Consider the following 21,286-nt stretch of genomic DNA (forward strand, 5'->3'; position numbering starts at 1 on the left):
AATCAGGGAGGGGCGTGTCCAAACAACAAGGCAAAGCGCGGGGGCGGGGCTGCGGCGCCCTCGCACCACAGCGCCCGCGCATGCTCAGTCGGGTGTGCGCGGCCAGAGCGCAGCTGCACAGGCGGGCCTGGCTCACCTGTGCTCTCCCTGCCTCCCACACCTGCCCCCTCGCAGCCGCCTTTTGGGGCTGTGCCATCCCTGGAATTTGGCCCTGCTGCCAAAGCTCGGCTCCCTCTCCTGTCCCTGAAGGCACGAGCGGGTCCCCGACACCTGCTGGAGTTACAAAACAGGGTGATGTGCCAAGCCAGGCCCTGCCAGCGAGGGAGCGGGGCCACTGGTTGAGCATTAACCTGAACCACAGTGAAACCGGTCGGTTGTGCCTGAGCCAGTTTCACTGGAAGTCCCCAGGGGCTAAATATATCCATGTCTGTTTGTTCTTCCTTCCCCAAAAGAAAATGCAGGGTGTAATCACACGCCTTATCGCACGAATCCCCATCCCAGAAACTACAGACTTCACAAAAGTCTTTTACGGGTGTTAAAAATCAGCGCTCGCAGGGCTGCTGGCAGACGTCACGGCCTCTGCCAAGATGCTCCCACGGCCACGAAGCCCCCAGACTCCCCCGTGTGAAAGGATGGCCTGTGCAGCACCGAGCTCAACAGAAGCGCTCGCAGGCGTCTCCTTATCTGAAGTCTGCAGGAGCTCGGCACAGCTCAATGGGAAGGGCTGAAATATACCATGGAAACAATTTTATGACATGGGGAGACAGATTTTTACTGCTTAGAAGTCCTGGAGTCTTTCATCAGACAGACATAGAATGAAAGATTCAGGGCAGCATATCGGCATCTTCCTCTGAATAGCAGAGAGGCTGCAGCCAACCTCCTCACAGGAACAAAAGGATTAAAAAGGAGCTTCTCCCAAGGAACAAAGTCCAGCCCACTGTCTTCAGGGTCACCACAGCACTGCAGGTGCTGTTCCCACAGGGAAAAAGTGTGGAGCTTGGGCAAGAGCTGCCACCCCTTGCCTTTTGCGTGGGCACTGCCCTTCCAGCTCAGGCAAAAGCTGACACTGCCCTCCTTTGTGCTCATTCACACATAGCACCAAGTGTCTCAGGAGAAGCAGCCGACCAAAACATTCCTGGGCTTATGGCATGCACAATCTGAAACCAAAGTTCTTTTTTCAGATTCAGCCCGGAGCACTGAAACAGAAGGGTCTTCCAACTTCTCCCCTCCAGATTCCATCTTTTGCTGTTTGGCAAAAGGATCAGATATGGAAATCCCTCTATAGAGGCAGCAGCAGTGTGAGAGGGACACAGAACATGACCCAGGAACTCATCTTGCAGTAGGCAGATGCTCTGGTAAGAGTCCAGCTTCACATCCTCATCTCTTGCTACTCAAAGCCTCCTGACAATCCGGCAGCACTATTTCTGACTGTGTGAGACACTCTCCCTCTAGTAACAGCTTCTCACGCTACCTTCCTCCTACTTCCGATAAGGCATCTATGGATTTCATAGAGATTTTTTTTTTCTTTGTTTTAAAAAAATCAGCAAAATCAGCAACCGTGGGATGGCTGGAACCACGAGTGCTGACTGCAGCACATACAGCAGCAAGGACAAAAGCTGCTACAAACACACATTTCTTCAGCCAGCAACTCAAACTTGGAAGTAGCCTGACTTGAGGCCACAAAGACCTCAGAGATGCTGAGCAGACAAGAAGAGCATGGGACGTGCGTGACAGCCTGCAGCACTTGGAGCTGTGCTTGGAGAACAGTCCTTGGTTGAACATCAGGGTTTTCGAAGCTCTGAGATGCACAGCCGCACCGGCTCCTACCTCAAGGGGAAGGAGAAATACTTGTTCCCTGACTTGCAACGAATTTGCTCCCATTGAATACGCAGCAGGAGCGCTGAGTCCTCAAATCCATCCACGATGTCCTGGAAAAGGTGCAGGAGTCAGTACAAGGAGTGTTGACCTGCCAGATAAGGTCTGAACTGTCAGAGATGAGGCTGTTTGTGCCTGGGAAGCCTATGACTTCCCTGTGGAGGCTGATTTAACTCATGCCCTCCCCCCCGTAAGCTTCTTTTCTTTCAGTCCAATGAAGTTTGCCTTGCTCAGTGAAGAGAATTTCCCACTCTCCATCCTCAGCAGGGAAAAAAAGGCTGGACACCAGCTCTTCCCCTCCCTTGCTCTCCACACTGTGTGGGGACATACCTGGAGCTCCCGCAGACACTGCCCTTCCAGCTTGCCAGACATGTCCCCAACGCACCAGGCCAAGCTGATATGGAATGATGGGTCCTGAAGACAAAACAGGGATCAGATTGTAAGACTAAAGAAGGCTTTGCTCAATGCATGGATCTGCAGTAGATCTGGTGTGATGCTGCCCTGCCTGGGATCACAGAGGTCGGAGGATCCTGAAGCTGGGAGCCTCTGCCATTTCAACAGTTGCAGAGCTGACATGGATGGTGCTGGAGGTGAGATGTGTCCTGGGCTCTCGCCTCCAGACTTTTTGGACACCGGTGGGCAAGGCTGCCTGATTCCCAGCCTCCTTGTGGTCAATTCTGCAGAAGCTTTTCCAACTGCACAGAGAACCTCTCACAGATGGTCTTGGAGTGGATAGGTGGGTCACTTCAGAGTAACCCACACACGCCCCCTGCTCAGCTCTGGAGACAGAGTTCAGTCCTTCAAAATCCAAAACTTCTCCCCAAAGCTAGTACCAGAGGCTGGACTGATGCCTCAGGAAACTGCCCAAGGAAGAGGCACAAGCATCACCCTCAGTCCCATGCTGCTCACCCTAAGCCCATTCAATTCTAGGACAACCTTGCTTCTACACGCATTAGGGCAGCAACTGTGATGTATGCTCTGGCCCTTTGTGCTGGAAAACTGATTCCCAAGGGGCCACCAGAGTTAACCTCCCTACTCTCCTGCACAGGGTGCGACAAAGAAGCCATAGACTGGCGTTTAGTCCCATTCTCAGCAAGATCAAGTCTGACTATCACTGACCAGCTCTGAAAAGACCATTTCAGAGTCTAATCTCCCTGCTTCCTGTTCCTGAAGTGAACGTTTCAACGACCTCCGACAGGGAACCAGCCAGCATGTCCAGACCAGCAGGGATGTAAGTGGGAGACACCTCACCTTGTAGAATGTGGGAAGGTCAAATTCCTCCAGAACTCTGTCCACCTCTGAGACCAGCTCCAGCAGCTGGAAATGCCCAGCTGAGACCTCCAAGCCAATAAAGGTCCTAGAGAAAGACAAGGATAGTGTGCGCTCCTTCATGCTGCGGAAAGCACAGCTATCATGTGAGAGAAGCAGGACTAGATGATACACCATGTAGATTTACTCAGCACCATTTTGAGACATGAAAACTCATTTTCCAGGCAAAGGACGCCCCTGATGGGTATTTCAGCAGAGCACTGTGCCCAGGCAGGAGCTGCATTCAAACAGCAGAGCTTGCCAGAGGGGTTTTATGGGGGGAGAGGAAGCAGGGAATGGGAAGTACTAAGCTGAAGATCTGTGAGAAAGAGGTGCCTCCTTAAGGACTGTCTGGATGATGCTTTCTAGACTCCAGAAGGGGAAGGGAAGACCAAGTTTCACCCAGGATCTGCTTTGTCCCACCCATGACAATCGTGGGCTGCCATTCCCGCTAGATTCAGCAACTTTTCTGAATTTTAATCATCTTTGCTTTGACAATTGAACTGTGTTCTATTGGAATTAGGCTTCTGAGCTGACATCTGGGAGAATTAGCACTGTTTGAGCTATTTCTCTCCAGCTCCTGAAAGACCTATACTGCAATTTCACAACTGGCACTGCTGCCAAAAGACATGGCCCACAGCTCTGCTTGCCCCAGGCTGCTCACAGACAAGAGTCTGTGAAACCACAGAACAAACCAGATGGGAGATGGCAGCGAGCATGGCTGCCTCCTTTAGCTGCCATGAAAACGTAGCACGAACCTAACCCCAGCGCAAAAGCCTGCCTCAGGTCATGTTGTGAACAGACCTCTCTTCAAAAGGCTGAAATCCTGCTAATGAGATCATTGGCTTGCAGAGAATCAGTACTGAAGCTGAAAAACTGTGCAAGGTGTGAAATCTTTGGAGACAGAGTGATCGCTTAGTGCCCTGTCACATGGCTCAGCCCAGTCACTGTGGGACAGGCAGGATGATCCCCATCCACCCAGCACCTTGCCCGGCCTTCTCCCCAGGGTGGGCAGGCTGCTCACTCACCTAGTTTTGTTCTGGTTGGTGTAAACCTTCACTTGGTCAGCCACGCAGAAGAACCTGAAATACAAAAGATCCTATTTCAGCTAGTGGGAAAAAAAAAAAAAAAGAAAAAGAAATGAAGATGGGGAGGCGACAGGATTTCCACTGAGCTGCAGAAAGATAAAGGCAAATGCATGCTGCAATTGGACTGAATTAGTGCAACCAGAACCTCTATGGGCCCAAACTAATCCGTTCTCCCTCTGTTTTCCAGCCCCCAGAAGCCCACACAGTGCCAGAGGCACTGAAGCAGCTGATGCTCAGTGGGCACCTGGGCTAGATTCAAGCAATGAAACCATCCAGAGTTGACAGGATGGCACAGCTCTGGCCTCGTCCTTGAAAGCTGAGCCCCATTGTATCTGGTGCCGGATGGACCCTGTGGCAGAGAGGAAAATTCCCCAGGGCTTTCTGCTGCCAGAGACTTGCTTGGAGTGCAAGGCAGACCCTGAGGGAGAGAGGAGGATATGGGAACACTCTCCAGGGGTCCCGCTGGTTCTACCTGTGGAAGGAGGCCAGGCGCTCCCTGAGGGAGCGGACGAAGGGCTCTATCCAGTGGTAGCGCAGCACCACGCACTGTGAGAGGCTAAGGTGGAACTCATCAGCAGCAGCCAGCGAGGAGACGTAGGTGCGAGCATGGGACACGAGCAGCTCCAGCAGCTCCAGGAATTCCTCCTCGACTCTGTCTGCGGGGCAGGGTGGTCAGAGAAGGTCCCCATTGGGTTCCCCGGGGGCTTCTGCAAGGTCCTCGGGGGCTCCTGTCCCCAGCAGGTCCCTGGGGGCTCTGTCCCTGCAAGATCCCCTGGGGCTCCCATCCCTGCAGGGGTCCTCAGGGGCTCTCGTCCCTGCAGGGTCCTCCTGATACAAGAAGTAGTTGCTATCACAAAAAGTGGAATGTTTTTGATTTAAGCTAAAGTTTCATCTGGGTAATTGTATTTTTCAAGAGTTAAGATAGAATGTCCCTCTGGCAGCGTGTTTTCTTTCAGATGGTGTTTTTCCAGACACTGTTCATTCTTTGGAGATGATTTTGCCTCGTGTTCAGTGTGATCTGCGCTGAACAGGTGCATCTTCTGTGATCACCGCTGTTTGCAGTGCTTCCCCATCTCAAATGCAAGGTCAGGCAGAGCTGGAGCCAGTCCTGCATTAGCAAAGGTTCTGACTGTTGTGAAGTTCATAATAACATTAAAATTAGACCTTGGAAAGGAATAGACTATGCATAAGATTTCTGGGAAAAATTATCCATATGCGTGTAAGTGGGAAATCTATTCTATCCCAGCTCTTGTCTGGCTGAACATGACTGACGGAGATCCCTCCTCATGTTGCCCAGGCTGATAAAGGGTGCTGGCTTTCTAAAACTCCAAAACGAGCCTTAGAGAGATTATTTGCCAGCATTTTCAGCATCACCCCATGGGCTGCCATCCCTGCAGGGTTCCCGGGGGCTCTGTTCCACCCCTCGCCCCTGGCCCCACTACCTACAGGGCAGGTACACGTGGGTGGCCCAGTTGCCACGCTCATGGGCGAAGCCGCGCACGCGGCCACCGTGCTGGGCGCTGTCTTCGCTGACAACCTCGTCAGGGTCAGGGTCTCCTGGGAGGCCTTCGGGCACAGGCAGGCGCGACTGGCCGGCACTGCAGGGACTGAGGAGGAGGATGAGAGTCAATCACACAGAATCACAGAATGCCCTGAGCTGGAAGGGACCCACAGGGATCATTGAGTCAAACTCTGGTCCCTGCACAGGACAACCCCAATATTCACACCGTGTCTGACTGCATTGGCCAATTGCTTTTGCAATAGTCAGGCTTGGTGCCATGAGTGATTCCCTGGGGAGCTGCTCCAGCGCTCCACCACCCTCTGAGCAAAGAACTTTTCCCTAATCATAGAATGGTTTGGGTTGGAAGGGACCTCAAAGATCATATAGTTTCAACCCCCCTGCCATGGGCAGGGACACCTCCCACTGGACCAGGCTGCCCAAGGCCCATCCAACCTGGCCCTGAACACCTCCAGGGTTGGGGCAGCCACAGCTTCCCTGGGCAACCTGTGCCAGTGCCTCAGCACCCTCATAGTGAAGAAATTCCTCCTCATGTCCAGTCTAAATCTGCCCCTCTGCAGTTTATACCCACTGCCCCTCGTCCTATCCCCACAAGCCTTTGTGAACAGCCCCTCCCCAGCTTTCCCGTAGCCCCTCCAGGTGCTGGAAGGTCGCTCTAAAGTCTCCTCTGAGCCTCCTCTTCTCCAGGCTGAACAACCCCATCTCTCTCAGCCTGTCCTCGCACGGGAGCTGCTCCAGCCCTCCGACCATCCCCGTAGGCTCCCGGCCCCACTAACCCTGGCACCGCCCTGCCCCTCCCTCGGGTCCCATTACCGCTCACAGACAGCTCAGCTCCTCCTCCACCCCTTGTTTGGACCATGGAGGCCGCAGTTCCTCCTCGGTACCGCTCCCCCCGCGCTCACCTGGCACCCCGCGGGGTTCCCTGCGCGATCTCGCCCCGCGCCACCCCCACCTCCTCCTCCTCCTCCTCCTCCTCCTCCTCCTCGGAGCTGCTGTACCCGACCAGCCCCGCGCTCATGGCGCCGCCGCTGCAGTCCGCGCACTGACCGACAAGGGGCGCCCGCGCGCCGCGCCCCGCCTCCTTCGCTCCGCGCCGCCACCGCAGCGAGGCCGGGAGGGCGCAGTGACGTGCGCTGGCCGACAGGGGGCTGCAGGGGGATCGGCGGCCGGTGTGCCCGGCAGTGAGCAGCGTCCTCCGGTGCTGCCGGGGCTGCAGGGGGATCGGTAGCCGGTATGCCCGGCAGTGAGCAGCCTCTTCCGGGGCTGCAGGGGGATCAGCAGCCGGTGTGCCCAGCAGTGAGCAGCCTCCTCCGGGGCTGCCGGGGCTGCAGGGGGATCAGCAGCCGGTGTGCCCGGCACGGAGCAGCCGCCCGCCCATGCTCCTCCGAGCTGCTGCGCCCCATCCAGCGCGGCTCTCCCGGCCCTGCCCCGCTCTGTCGGTGCCGGTACCGGTGCTGTCGGGGCCTCAGTAACTTGTGCTTCCCGGCATGGAACAGCCGCCCCAGGGCTCAGCAGCCGGTGCTTCCCAGCAGGGGTAGCCCCCCGCCCGGTGCTGCCGGTACCGGTACAGCGGCGCTGCAGTACCCAGTGCTGCCCGGCAGGGGGCAGCCGCCGTGCGGGAATTGCGGGCATCATTCCAGCGCATTTATTAGCCCATAGAAAGGCATTCTGTGATCCTTTTAATCTTCTCTTCAGTAAATTCAATTTGCTGTATATCTGCTGGAATAAACTATACAGCAGTGCAGTCGTCATTTAATGTTTTATACCTTGATGGCATCACAATACAATCTAGTGCTTCCTCCTTTGTTTTCCCATAAGCAGTATCTCCTCCAAATTTCATTTTTCCCAGGCTTTGTGTTTCCTGTGTCACAGTAAATCCTTGCTTCTGGTGAAATTTCAGTGACTGTTACAATATTTGTAGGAATGTTCTGTTCCCCAAAATCAGAAGCTAACTCGTTCTGCTCTTGTTCTCTGCTGCAATTACACAGTTTCAACTGAACAAACCATAAATTACAAGAATTATTATTTCAAACTTGCTTCCAAAATACATGCACCATTTCTGGTGTGAAGCAGCCAAGTGTGAGTAGCTTTAAAAGTCAAAGACAAGTGATAATAAAAAAATGGCAAGTGAAGGCTGGGAAACTCCTTGGCAGCCACGTACCCAGGTCCTCTTTTTCCCACATGTTGCAAGTAAAGTCCTCTTTTCCTCTTGGCCTTGCTGGACACTATTTTATTAAATTTATTTTCCTGATAATTTTATGCATGTCTCTTTTATCATTTTCTTCTCAATCCATCCTCTTCTTTAGGACACCCCCCCCCTCATCTCTTACGCTAGGAAGAGATCTCAGTAAATAAATGTTGAGTTATTTCCTTAGAAATCTCATTAATCTTGCTGTGTAGCTGTGGGAGAAGGAATACCACCTGCAGCTCCTGAAGTTACACTGGATGCATGAGAATCTCAACATGCAGTTGTCACACTTTTGTGTTGACAAAGAAAAGCTTGAGAATTCAAACTCTGGAAGTTCTTGTCAATCAACAAGTGTAGGCAAACACTTCTAAAATAAAACACTAAAAAAAAATGGAATAAACCAATCTGGATGCCTCTGCTCTTTAATGTTCGGTGTTGGCAGTTCCCCCTGCCATTTATACTTCCTTTGGGAAGTATTTTTGTGCAGTTTCTGGATTCATTATAAACAACTTCAATGCGCACATCAAGAAGTGTCACCTTAGAATAACTCCGTTTGGAGACTGCCAGCAGTAGTAATGGCAGTGTAAGAAAAGAGATGAGCTGTCTGGATAAAGAAGATACTCTTTCAAGAACCTGAGGTGTAGGCAAGCACTGGAGTGATGAATGCTTTAACATCTCCTGCCTCCATCCTCATCTTCCTCAGTCTCCTTTTCCCCATCCTCCATAGGACTTTTTCTCAGGCTCCTTCCTCCGTCTCCATCCTCTGTCCCCATCTTCCCCAGGCTCATTCCCCCATCTAAATCCTCTTCAGGCTCCTTTCCCCGTCCTCCACAGGATTTTTTCTCAGTCCCCTTCCTCTGTCTCTAGGCAGGAGATGGGGGAAGGAACACATCCCACGACACATCAGGCACACTCATACACATTAAAGAAGACACATGGCACCTCGTTCAAACACGTGTTGCCATTGTTAAAGACGCTCAGTGAAGATAATTGCCAAGATGCTTAAGCAAATAGAGTGGCATCCACTTTGGAACCAAATAGCTACTCTTTCCTTTTACATCTCCTGAAATGCAGCTCTATCCCTCTGTGGTGATGATATATACCAAAAGCATTCTCCTCAAGCTACCCGGGGATGTCGGTTGACAGTGGCTGGACATGAGCCAGCAGTGTGCTCAGGTGGCCAAGAAGGCCAACAGCATCCTGGCTTGGATCAGCCCTGGGGTGGCCAGCAGCAGCAGGGCAGGGATTGTCCCCCTGTGCTCGGTGCTGGTGAGGCTGCACCTGGAATCCTGGGTTCGGTTTTGCCCCCTCACTACGAGAAGGACTTTGAGGGGCTGGAGTGCATGCGGAGAAGGGAATGGAACTGGGGAAGGGGCTGGAGCCCAGGGGTTGTGGGAGCGGCTGAGGGACCCGGGGCTGTTTAGGCTGGAGAAGAGGAGGATGAAGAGAGACCCTATCACTCTCCGCAGCTCCCAGAAAGGAGGTTGTAGTGAGGTGGGTGTTGGTCTCTTTTCCCAAGTAACAAGTGATAGGATGAAGGGAAACAGCCTCAAGTTATGGCAGAGAAGGTTTAGACTGGATATTAGGAAAAATTTCTTTACTGAAAGAATGCTGAAGCGTTAGAAGAGGCTGCCCAGGGCAGTGGTGGAGTCACCGTCCTTGGATGTGTTCAAAAAACATGTAGATGTGGCACTTGGGGACATGGTTTAGCAGGCACGGTGAGACTGGGCTGACATCTGGAATGGGTGATCTTAGAGGTCTTTGCCAATCTTAGTGATCCTGTGATTCTACGTGTGAATACCTCCCAGTGGCTCCTTTCTCTAGACTCTGCTGTGTTCTGTTCCCTAACAGAACCACACTTTAATTTTTGTCTTTTGAAAAAGTTTCTGTAGTGTTGCAAAGAGGAGAAAAATCGGATTGCAATTTTATCCTTAATTCAGCAAGCAGGTTGAGGGAGGTTCTCGTCCTGCTCTGCTCTGCTCTGCTCTGCTCTAGTGAAGCCCGATCTGGAGTCTTGCATCCAGTTCTCGGCTCCCCCGCTCAAGAAAGAAAAAGAACTACTGGAGAGAGTCCAGTGGAGGCCACAAAGATGATGAAGGGACTGGAGCATCTCTCTTACGAGGAAAGGCTGAGTGAGCTCAGTCTGTTAGCTCAGAAAAGAGAAGAATGAGAGGGGATCTCATCAAAGCTTATTGATGAGCCCCTACTCCTACACAACATACAACGGCAGTCAGGGGAAACGCCCGTTCTCTTCCCAGAGATGGAGGTCGCTGGAGGAAACTACGAGACCAACACTGTTAAAGCTTCAAACAACATGTTTGTCGTGAAAAATAGCCTTCCTGAGGGCAGCCCAGGAGGCAGGGGAGGCTGGTCCAGTGGGTGGGATGCTGGGATGAGCCATGGTCCTTCCTGGTCCTGGTCAGCCAGCCGGCCGATGTCCAGGAGTGAGGGGGTCTGCTGGGGGCTGCTCCTTTTGGTCCACCAGGAAGAAGAGAAGGGGTCCTCCAGGTACTCCTGAATGCTTACTGGCGGTTGCGTGATGGCACGAAGTGCAAAGGGGGCAGAGTCCAGCTCTCTGCCCGGTGCCGTTGGTCCCTTGGTGTTCGTTGGCATACATTGGGGACAGAAACGAGTCCCGCAGGGCCCTGCCCCACCTGAGGGCTCTCCAGGGGCTTGAAGCCCAGGTTGTCCAAGGGGATGCCAAAGGCTGTCAGCTTTCCCTTGAGCACCTGCAGCATGTCGTTGTGTGCCTGTAAGGGAAGCACCTTGTGGTCAGCTCAAAGCCCAGCTGCAGCGCAGCCGCACCACGCCTGGGCACGGTCTCCCCTGCATGGTGAGGTGGGACCCCAACATGCCTTCCTTCGCAGAGCAGGAAGGCGGGGTAATCTGCAGCCTGGGCTGGGTCTTGCCCGGCGCAGGGCATGAAGCAGCTCAGCTGGCCTGCTGCAAGTTCCCTTTCCTGTGCTCCATACACGGCCTGAAGCAGAACGTTCCCCTTCTGCACCCCACAAGTTGCAGCCGCCACCCAACAGCCCACAGCCCCAACCTGGGGAGGCAGGGAAGCCCCAGCCCGTTCCCTCACCTTGGTGGCTCGGGCCAGCTGGAACTGCAGCTCCTTGATGGTGGTGTCCTTGGTCTTGAGCACATCCTGCAAAGGGAGACGGCGTGTCAGGCAGTGGCTGCGCGGGCACACTGGCCACGCTGTAGGGTTAGTGCCATGGCAGAGTGCACGGAGGATCTTCTGCGCAAAGCTGAGCTAGCTCTGAGGCCTGGCTCAAGCGGAGCAGCTGCAGCACGGCCTGGCAGGCGGCCACCACCCTGCCCCCTTTGAGCCAGCAATGCCAGGGACAGCCAGCCCCAAGCAGGGACCTCCCAGACCAACAACAGAAGTGCCAGCACAGCCCTGCCGTCATCGTCAGCCCCACTGCAATGGGGGGAGCGATGGCAGCACTGCCGTGCTGTCACAGCACCAGGAGTATTACAGGGAGAGAGGCTCCCTGGACGGTGCTGGAGGCAGCTGAGCAAAGCAATTCCAGGACCCCAGTGGCTGCGGGAGAGCTCAGTGCCTGATGCCTTTCCAGGAATGTGTGTTCCTTCCTGCTGTTGTGGCACCTGCTCATAGATGACACATCTGCTGCCCCATCCTACGGCTCCAGAGCCTCAGCTGCTGCTGTGCGCACCCCCAGGGCACCCTGGCAAAAAGGTGTCCACGTGCTTCACTGCCACCCACCACAGAGGGGACCTGGAAGGGGACAGGCTGGCATGGGATGACTGGGAGGGCACCGGGATGCTGGCTGAGCCGAGCGTGCAACCTCCATCCTCTGCATCTCAACTCAAGCCTAAGCAAGCGTTGCTTCTGCCGTTACGTCTGCGGCAGGTTCCAGGAATGCAGGTCTCCAAGCCTCCATGCTGAGGCTTTCTGCATATGTATTTTTAGCACAGCAGACATTGCAGAGCCCCTGGGAGCCTGTCTATGCTGCTCAGCCTGGGGCCACGCTCCTCAAAACGGGCCCCACCTGAGGGAAAGATCAACGCCAAACTCTGACACCCACATCCTCCATTCTTGAGGGAGAGCTGGAGTGCCTGTGGCCCTGGGAGTGCTGGGAATGAGTGATATGGAAGCTACAGCCGTGTAAGATGGGGACTCCAAGGTCTGTGTTCACCCCAGAGCAGCCTCTGCCCACCAAGTGCAGCCTGCACAGGGCTCCACAGTACCTCCACCTTCCGTGAGACCGAGGAGAGAGTGCTTGGGTCAAGGTTGGAGGCTGCCAAGACCTCTCTGAGCTCCACTTCCTTTCCCTCCAGGATGCTGTGAAGTCCTCTCAGCTTGCGTTCCAGGAGCAGGTTCTTGAAGCCTGTCTTCTGCTGCACCTCCTGAATGGCTTTGGTGAACTTCTGATAGAGCTCATCCCGCTCCGCCTGCACCTGCTCCCAAAGACAGCAAGGCTTTCACACCACCTTCAGGGGCTCCTGGGCTGGTGGCCACCCAGGGACGGCAGCAAACAGGGTTGTCAGCTCAGCCCCGCCTGCTCCAGCGAGAGCCCAGCCATTCCCCACGGCATCTAATTAGGACACAATTTCCCCTCCACAGACTAGTTCTGAAAGCACTATCTTGCTGCCTTAATGACAGATCCTTCACGAGGCCTCAGATCACTGTTCATGTTCCTGGGGATTTCTACGAATTGCAAATGAGCTGTGTCCTGCCTCAGATTTATCTGAGCTCGCTGGTGGAGGAGAGCCTGAGTGTGGAAGAACTCAGTCAACAGGACTCCTCCTGAGCGGCTCCAACACGGCAAGTGGAGAGAGCGACCCCCAACACTGGCAGAAGGAGGGAAGCAGCTGTGGCTGCGGTGGCCCGTGACAATCTCTCCCCGCAGCTCTGCCCCCAAACCGCTGCACGGCCAGCCCCTCGCAGGCCAGGAGGGGACCGTCGGAGCGTGCATCACTGTTTAGCAAAGTACAAGGCCAGGCTTGTCTGCTGACCGTGGAGACGTCAAAGCGGTGAGAAGCTTTGTTGGAAGCAGCAGTTATCACACAGCTCTGGATCAGCTTCAAAAAGCCCTCGGCTAAGCGCAGACTCTCTGCTAAGCCTCTGTGCCCGAGTTTGGAGAGGGAAATGGGGTGCCCAGACCCACCCGCAGCTCTCACCTTGCTGAACCTCTGCACCAGCACTTCGTGTTCCCACTGAAGGTCCTTCAGTTCCTTCTGGGTGATTTTCAGATGGCCTTTTGCATCCTGCGAGTGGGAAGGGACAGTTAAAGAGCATGGGTTTCTCTGGGAGGTGTGGGGGATGCGCTCTGCCAAGGAAGGAGAGCAACCAGCCAAGAGATACAGGCGAGAAAATATAGTCAGCACACACAGCGACCCGCTTCTCCCTCTGCAGCAGGGGCTGCTCTTGCTTCTTGCTGCCAGAGCCCTGGGAGTCCCATCTGAGATCTCAGGAACACCCAGCTAAGCCGAAGATGACTCAAAGGACTTTGCGCAGTGATCTGGCCGAGCAGAGCAGCACAGGTCACTGCCGAGTGACTCCCTCCAGGAAACAGGCAGGCTGGCTTGGGAAAGGCCAGGGCTGGCCACTCACCTGGTCGTACTCACACCGGGCCAACTTCTTCTTCAGCTCAAACGCCTGCTTCTGCGTGGACTCCAACATCTCCTTCAGCTCCTTGTTCTGGGACAGCAACTCTGCCCTCTCCTTTCTCCACTGCTTCTCTCTCATTTTCATCTTCTCCATCTCCTCCTGTTCTTGGGAACACGAGTGCCAACTCGCGGGGGCTGCCCAGCTCCCCAGAGCTTCCCACACCATCGGGACACCCTCCCACTGCAGGCCCGGCAACACACATCTCCCTGTGCTCAAAAGCACTGCTCACATAATGGTGTACAGCCCCCAGGAGACTGGCAGCAACCATATCACCACTTGGAATCTGTCCTGATGAGGGTGAAATCCTCACAGGACCTGTCCCCGGGGGAAGGATCTGCAAACCAGGCAGGCTGCAGCAGTGGGGGCAGGCAATACCTTCAGCAAGTTGATGCGCTGCAGGTTTTGGTGCTTGATATCCTCATAGTAGTTCTTGATATCATTGAAGGCCTTCTCGTGGTCCCTCATCAGCTCATTAATATGTACGTTCTTCCTCTCTTCCACCTCACACATCTCCAACTTCCCCCGTGAACAAAGCTCATCCTCCTGGATTTGCCTCTTCTCTGTGTACTTGGTCTCGATCTCTAGGGAAGTGCAGAGGAGGCTGAGTGAGCACCTCCCGGAGACCCTGTGTAATACACCCCGGCTCTGCCAGGCAGCATCAGTCTGGCATGTGCCACCCTGGCATCACTCGAGGACAAGAAGCTCCTTAGCACCATCCCCACAGCTGCCAGCAGTGCACAGACCAGTTACACTGCGCTCCTTACACTGGGACCATGGAGAGCAGAGCCCAGAAAGAGCATCCTTGGAAGAGGGCATGGAAATGCTCCAAGTCAGACCTTGAGACCCTGAAATGAGCCCTGAGGAGGAGACTGGAGCAAGAGCTCCTCCAGCCAGCCCACCCTGCGGCCTGGAGAAGCACGGCCAGGCAGCTGCGTTCGGCGGTACGGCCCGGAGCAGCGACAGCGCCCTGCCCGCACCCTTCACCCACACTACAGGCACCCGGCCTGGTTCCGCTCGTGCGATGCTGGGGGTGTGGCAGCCCCAGAGCACAGGGTGCAAGAACTTGGGGAAAACCAGCCAGAACCTGGGCAAAACCAGCCCCCTTTTCTGCCCGAGGCTCCGTCAAGGATCCTGGCAGTGCAGGAGAGCTCGAGAAGCCTTCCCTGGCACAGGAGCTCACACAGGAGCTGCGAGCGTGTCCTGACCTTTCACTTGTTTCTCGAAGTCCCGGCGCAGCTGGGTGATCTCCTCTTCTTGCTTCTGTTAGAGAGAAGCTGTTTGTTAGAGGCTGACAACCAAATCCTGAGGCAGTTGCATCCTGAGGGATTCCCTCCTGCTCCCTGGGAAAGGCTCCAGCCATGGCGCCAATCCCATGTTATCCGTGCAAACAGCAGCTTATAGGTTCTCCAGCTGCTCCCACAGCTCCCTGCTGCAGGAGGCAGGGTTCACAGGAGGTACCCCAGGAATCCCTTCTCCCTGTTACTGTGCTGGCTTCCTAGTGCCCTGAGCCCACCAGTGCCTGTGGGAAACCCCATCCCACCCCATGGATTGAGCCGGGGAGGCAGGCTCCTGCTCACATGCCGGTGCTGGGAGGACTCCACCTGCAGCCCCACCACCTCCCTCTCCAACAGAGCCACCTCACGCCCAGCTCCAGCCCGGCCAGGGACGTACCACGAGCATGTTTTTCACCAGCGTCTCGTGGGCCAGCTGCTGCTTCCTCAACTTCGCTTTCAAAGTGTCCACGCCTTCCTGCAGCCTCATCTCCTGGGCCCAGTGATCCTCCTGAGCTTGCTTTATGGACAAGATGCCCTCCGCCTTCAGCTCATTGAGGTTTTCCTGGTTTTCGTAAAGCAAGTGCCTCGTCTTCTCCTTGTAAGCCTAAAGACAAGCCACAAGAGCGGGTGAGTGGCTTCAGCACGAAGACACTCGGGGCTGGGGTATTGGTCAAGATGCTCCTGGCTTGCAATCCAGCCAGCTTCTCCTCGTCTACCCCTTTCCCTCAATCTCCTCAGAGCTGCCCAAGGCTCACCCAGAGCTCGGGGCACTCACAACACCTCCCAGCCTCCTCCCCTCGCACCTTGATCTCCGCTTGATGCCGCTTGTCCAAATCTTCCATCTCCAAGTCCTTTTTACGCAGCTCTGCTTTCTTGTCCTCCAGCTGCCGGCAGGTGATCTCCCATAAATTGTGGATCTTGTCACGCTCGAGCTGGAAATAGTTGCGCTCTTTCCGTTCCCGGTCCAGCTCCTCACGGAGACGCTCAACATGCTTCTCCAGCTGCAAAGCCAAGAGGAAGAGCCAGGTAGGGGAAGAGGTGGCCTCAAACAGACACCTCGGCAAGACACTCTTGGCAAGCCGTGTCGTAAACCTGGCAGGACACAGGGGCTTTTGCTGGGACAGAGAAGAGGAGGAGAGAAGGGGAGGAACCCTGACACATGCACGTTTGGGCTCTGTGGGGATTGCCCAGGACCTGACAGAACCTGTCAGCTTCCAGAAAATGAATAACAAAATCTTGTCCTACTGTAAGGAGCCTCCGCTCAGATATATTCTGTCTCGCAGTGCCTGGTAACATCATTCTTAGGTGCTTAAATACTGCTGAATCTTAGAACCATAGAACCAGTTATGTTGGGAAAGACCTTTGATATCATTGAGTTCGACCATAAACCTCACACTGCCAGCTCCACCACCAAAACCACATCCCTATGTGCCACACCACACCTCCAGGGATGGTGACTCCACCACTTCCCTGGGCATTCTCTTCCAGGGCTTGACAACTCTTTCAGTGAAGAAATATTCCCTAATCTCCAACCAAAACCTCCCGAGGTGCAACTTGAAGCTGTTTCATCCTATCACTCGTTACTTGGGAGAAAAGCCCAGCCCCCACCTCCCTATAACCTCCTTTTAGGTAGGTGTAGAGAGCAGTGAGGTCTCCCCTCAGCCTCCTCCTCTCAAGACTAAACAGCCGCAGGTCCCTCAGCCGCTCCCACAAGCCCTGGGCTCTAGACCCTGCCCCAGCTCTGTTCCCTTTTCTGGATGCGCGGCAGCCCCTCAATGTCCTTCTTGGAGTGTGGGACCCAAAACTGAACCCGGGATATCAGGTGCAGCCTCACCCGTAGGGAGTGCACAGGGACGATCCCTGCCCTGCTCCCGCTGGCCACACCATGGCTGATCCAAGCCAGGATGTTGGTGGCCACCTGGATGCACCGCTCGCACTGATCTGTGCAAGACCTTATCCCAGCAGCAAGGTCCCCCAGACCAGGACCATCTCCCCCTCTATCTATAGGACAAAACAAGGGGGACTTGGAGCAACCGAGGGGCAGTGGCTGCACATTCCTCGCTGCCCGCCCTCCCTGTTCCTACAGGAACCTCCTGCCTTCACAGCAACAAAACTGAGAGAGTAGCAGCCTGCAAAGGACAGAGCTCCAGGCTGAGCCATCACCTGGCTGAGCAGGGGTCTTGGGTCACGGAAGTTGGGGAGAAGACAGCAAGGGCACAGGGCCGGAGAACAGAGCACCCTGGACCAGGGGAACAGAGGGTGGGATGAGGGGGCTGCTCCTTCCAGGAACAGGGAGAACCCCACATACAGCCCAGGCATCAGACAGTGAATGAACCCCGTCACGCTCCAACAGCTGTTGTCCTTGGAGACAGGCGCCGAGCAGGGCTTCCAAGCGTTGTTCTGAAAGCAGCAATGTCCACCGGCCCAGAGGTGGGCTGGGAGACGGGGGATCTCTTACCTCCTCCTTGCTCATCTCCTTGGGGGCCGAGCTATCCAGCACTGCTGCAGCTTTACTCTCTTTTGCTTGTTTTGCAGCTTTCTTTTTGGGTGCCTAAGGAAAGAAGGCAATCCACATGAACTAAGCCTGTGGCTCAGGTGCTGGAGGGAGCTGTGCCGCCCCATCCCAGGCCGCGAAGCATACGTGCTCTCACGGCGGGGACAGGAGGAGAATGGTGACAGGCAGTGCTGGGTCACGGAGCCAGGGTTCCCAGGAGGATGCCTGGACGCCTCCCAGACCCTCCAGGACACCCACAGCTCATGCCCAGCCGCTGCCAGCTCAGCTCTGCAGGGAAGCCCCAAGGCACACGATGCCTGTACGCCAGGCCATGCCTCACAAGTGGCACCGCAGCGCTGTGGGGTCCCTCCTCTCCCCAGGAGTGGGCTTGGGCCAGGCTGAGCCCCAGCTCCCTCCCTTGCCCGCGCCCCCCGGCTCCAGGGACCCTTCAGCAGCGCCCCCAGCCGCCCCGGGGCTCTTTTTCCCCCCTTCTTCCCCACCAGCCCTGGGTCTCCTGGACCCGCTCTCACCATGGTGGCTGCCGCTTGGTGTTGTGGTCTCCAGGTGAAGAACGGGTGGATGCGGTGAGACACACGCGGCGGCCAGACACGCTCCCCAGAACGTGGGCTCGGGTGTGGGACAACGGAGTTGCCCAACTGGCCAAGGGACAAGCCCCAACGTCACCTTGACTGTGCGAGTTTGAGTTGAGAACAACTCTGCCCAGACAGACACGTCTGGCGGCGGCCTAATGCCCCGATCAGCTGAGGGACACCGAGGAGAGGCGGTGGCCTCACAGCCTGATGCTGCCTCAGCTGAGAGCTGGAAGACCCCTGGTAGCCCACAGTGTGACATCACAATAGCCCTGGCCACCAGCTAATGCTCCCATGGCAACTGACTGCATCCCACTGCTGTCCCAAACCATGGCTCCATTGCCCGGTGTGTGATGGGCCAATCACCACGTCATGGAGAGAGACATCGTTCTCGTCAGTTTTGTCCAAATCCCAGGGGCTTGGAGGTTTCCCTCAATCCAGCACACACCATGAAAATTTCACACTGAGCCTAACGTGCAACCTCCATCCCCTGTATCTCAACTCAAGCCAAAGTGCCTAAATTCCTGGGTTGGGAAAAAAAGTGTGTAGGTGGGAGGGGGTGGGCAGGGGGGCGGGAAGCAGGGCACCCTGGGGCTCTCTGCTCCCTTAGAGGCGCTGCCTGCGCCTTCCCTGCATCCCAGTTCCCTAAGGCTGGGCAGTGAGCAATCACTTCGTTTCAGATCTAGTAAAGACCTTCCTATAGATGGGAGATCCCACAGCCCCACCTGCTGCTGCGCGAAGCGAACTGTTTCTCAAACACAGCCTTTGGGTTTTCTCCTCAGTATTCCATCCACCAGAACAACTCGTTATTTCACAATGAGTGTATTAATATCTCTGAGAATACCAGTTCTCTGCTCACTGTATCTACTGGAATGAGTATATTCCTTTATGTAAACGCTCAAATCTGTTTCAGAGAGAGAATGACAATTGCTTTGTGTGTGTTTGGATCCTGTTGCTGTGTTTATGCAAACAATCAAATAATAGAAAACTTTCAAACAATGAGACAGAATAAAACAGGCAGCGAAATCAAGTCGGGAATTCCTCTACCCTTTAAGAGAAGCTGCAATAGTGATAAGAAGGGAGCGTCCTGCTGCTGAGGGATGGAGAATTGCCAGAGCAGCACCGAATGTATGGAAACCAATAGTCGCAATTCCTTTTTCGGGCATCCGAAGGCTACAAGTGTTTCTTTCGTTGCTGTGTTTACGGTGCTTTCTGCAGGTGCTCTCCCGGCAGTGCCCCTCCGCTCTCGCTTCTCCAAGGTCGCTGCAGGGCGCTGTGCAGCTCGGCCGGTTCTCGGCGCGCTCCGCGCAGCCGCGGGCGGTGCCCAGAGCAGGGGCGGGGCGGCCGCTCGGCTGCAGGAGCCGCAGCCGCCGCGGGCACTGCCGCCCGGGGGAGAGCCCCCACCGCTCCCCCGTGGTGGTCTCCGACTGCGGCTGTAACAGCGAGAGCTCTTTCTAACTGCCTCCGTCGGCGCTGCATAGTAGAAAGAACTAAAACCATTAACAGATGATTTCAGCGCGCAATGTGACTTCTCGAACCCGACTGAGGAGCGGCAGCGGACGAGGCGGGGCGGGAGCGCTCCTTCGAGCTCGGCGTTGTTCGCCTGAAGGTCTTGGAAGCTGATCCTGAAGGAGCCAGCGAGCAGTTCCCGATGAGTGGGCACTGGACTGCAGAAAGGTGGAAAACAACCAGAAGAGACTCTGCTCCTACACAGTTCAAGGAAAAAACTTTCCTTCATCCTGAGGGAGAGTTGTTACTTCATCCCTCAGACCCCCCCCCCCCCCCCCCCCCCCCCCCCGGCCCACGGCCACCAGGGGGCTCTATGCAGGCGCGGGACTGGAGAGAACCTTCCAGAACTCATTCTGAATGGAAGCGGGAAAGGTTGTGAATATGTAGTAGGGGCTTCTAACTCTGCGGGGCTTTAGACTCTCAGTAGCTGCTGGTTAAGTTCCAGGGTGTGCAGGCGAGGAGGAGAAGCGCTTTGCACCCCAGCGCTGGGAATACACAGAGCTGCTTTAGGACTCATTTTGGGGTTATAGGGTTTGATTCCGCAAAGCACAACCAACAATTCAGCGGTCACTATTACTGCCCGTATTGTCCCGGTCGTTTTCGTCTTGAATCTGCGTTGTCTTCTCTACATGCGGTCGCGTCCACTTTGCTGGTGCCCAGCATGTTCCTTTCTCTGTAATGACAGGAGTATACCCTCGTCCCCATGTTATTAACTGAAATGGTCCTTCCCATGTTTTTACCATTGCCTGTATCTGGTTTTTATGTTTTATCATTCCTGTGGACATGGTTTGCATATGTTTCACAATTGGTGCAATTAAACTTTCTCCCGGTAGCCGCAAAAAATTCCTTGCATATTGTACCTTAGCAATTCCATTTGCCGGTGATTCCCCTAAATCCCCCTGGTTTTGTTTTTGCAAATAGTTTTTAATTGTTTGCTGTGTTCATTCAAGAATCGCTTGTCCCGTCGGGGAATGTGGAATGCCGGTGAAATGTTGCACTCCCCATTGTTGAAAAAATATTTTTGTACTTTAGTTTGTGAAACATTTGGTGCTCCATTATCCGTTTTTGTCTGTTTTTGGGACTCCTAAGGTTGTAGAAAATGTGTCTGAACATGCCATGAGGTTTCCCCACTCAACGCTGTCATACAAATTGCCAAAGAATAGGTATCTATTGACACATGTATATGTTTTAATTTCCCAAATTCTGAGACGTGTGTGACATCTGTCTGTCACAACTGTAATGAATGCAATCCACGAGGATTGAGTGCAACATTGGGCCCTTTATTACATTGCTGACAGTCAGGGCACGCTTGTATAATTGCTTTGGCCTCTGATATTGATAGATTAAATTGTCTTTTCAACACCTGAGCTGATTGGTGAAAAAATTCATGGGAGATGCGAGCCTGTTGCCATATATTAGGTACTGGGGATACAAAAACTGGCTGTGTTAATTGATCTGCTGTAGCATTACCTTCTGCACAAAATCCTGGCAAATGGGTATGACTGCGATGATGACATATACAGTATTCATTTTCTCACTGTTGTATTAACAACCACAATTGTTTCAATTAAAAAAAAAAAAATCTCATGGTTGATATGTTTCAAAAGTGATCTTTCTGAACATTGTACCACTCCAGCTACATAGGCTGAATCTGTAATGATGTTAATTGGGACTTTATCCCACCGCTTCAATAGTTCAATAACTGCTTGTAATTCGACAAGTTGTGGTGATCCAGTGGTAATGACTACATGTGATTTCCACTTGTTATTTTCCTGCCATGTCATAGCTGCTTTTCCTGATTTT

The 21,286-nt window shown here is 54.4% G+C and overlaps 2 protein-coding genes across 3 annotated transcripts; both read right to left on the reverse strand.

Moving 5' to 3' along the window:
* Positions 1-740: 740 nt before the first annotated feature.
* On the reverse strand, positions 741-7,973 carry USB1 (U6 snRNA biogenesis phosphodiesterase 1). The gene is made up of 8 exons (XM_054079072.1): positions 7,952-7,973; positions 6,693-7,053; positions 5,718-5,896; positions 4,744-4,927; positions 4,212-4,265; positions 3,127-3,232; positions 2,206-2,289; positions 741-1,928 (listed from the first exon to the last, which is right to left on the reverse strand). Exons 1-8 carry the CDS (start codon positions 7,971-7,973, stop codon positions 1,824-1,826), a joined length of 1,095 nt encoding a protein of 364 aa, XP_053935047.1. The 3' UTR covers positions 741-1,823.
* Positions 7,162-17,378, reverse strand: LOC128853490 (dynein regulatory complex subunit 4-like). 2 transcript variants are annotated; one of them, XM_054078855.1, is made up of 10 exons: positions 17,349-17,378; positions 15,694-15,891; positions 15,288-15,494; positions 14,822-14,876; positions 13,992-14,197; positions 13,560-13,715; positions 13,127-13,213; positions 12,194-12,403; positions 11,061-11,126; positions 7,162-10,728 (listed from the first exon to the last, which is right to left on the reverse strand). In XM_054078855.1, exons 1-10 carry the CDS (start codon positions 17,361-17,363, stop codon positions 10,501-10,503), a joined length of 1,428 nt encoding a protein of 475 aa, XP_053934830.1. In that variant the 5' UTR covers positions 17,364-17,378; the 3' UTR covers positions 7,162-10,500. The 2 variants fall into 2 exon arrangements, with proteins under 2 accessions (XP_053934830.1, XP_053934829.1); XM_054078854.1 differs by lacking the exons at positions 14,822-14,876; positions 15,288-15,494; positions 15,694-15,891; positions 17,349-17,378 and adding an exon at positions 16,445-16,459 and having other exon boundaries at positions 13,992-14,156.
* Positions 17,379-21,286: the final 3,908 nt, after the last annotated feature.

The sequence above is a fragment of the Cuculus canorus genome, chromosome 13 (assembly GCF_017976375.1).
Source record: "Cuculus canorus isolate bCucCan1 chromosome 13, bCucCan1.pri, whole genome shotgun sequence".
Taxonomy (NCBI): Eukaryota; Metazoa; Chordata; class Aves; order Cuculiformes; family Cuculidae; genus Cuculus; species Cuculus canorus.

What these genes read in the sequence shown, in the direction of transcription:
- USB1 (XM_054079072.1), bottom strand. Translation starts at nt 7,973, where the DNA reads ATGTGGGAAAAAGAGGACCTGG. An exon ending in ACCTTCCCACATTCTACAAG is followed by an intron (nt 2,290 to 3,126) that starts GTGAGGTGTCTC and finishes TTTTGTCTTCAG; the next exon opens with GACCCATCATTCCATATCAG. An exon ending in AGTGTCTGCGGGAGCTCCAG is followed by an intron (nt 1,929 to 2,205) that starts GTATGTCCCCAC and finishes CACCTTTTCCAG; the next exon opens with GACATCGTGGATGGATTTGA.
- LOC128853490 (XM_054078855.1), bottom strand. An exon ending in CTTCGAGAAACAAGTGAAAG is followed by an intron (nt 14,198 to 14,821) that starts GTCAGGACACGC and finishes GCACTTCCCTAG; the next exon opens with AGATCGAGACCAAGTACACA. An exon ending in TGGTGCAGAGGTTCAGCAAG is followed by an intron (nt 12,404 to 13,126) that starts GTGAGAGCTGCG and finishes CTTTGGGAGCAG; the next exon opens with GTGCAGGCGGAGCGGGATGA.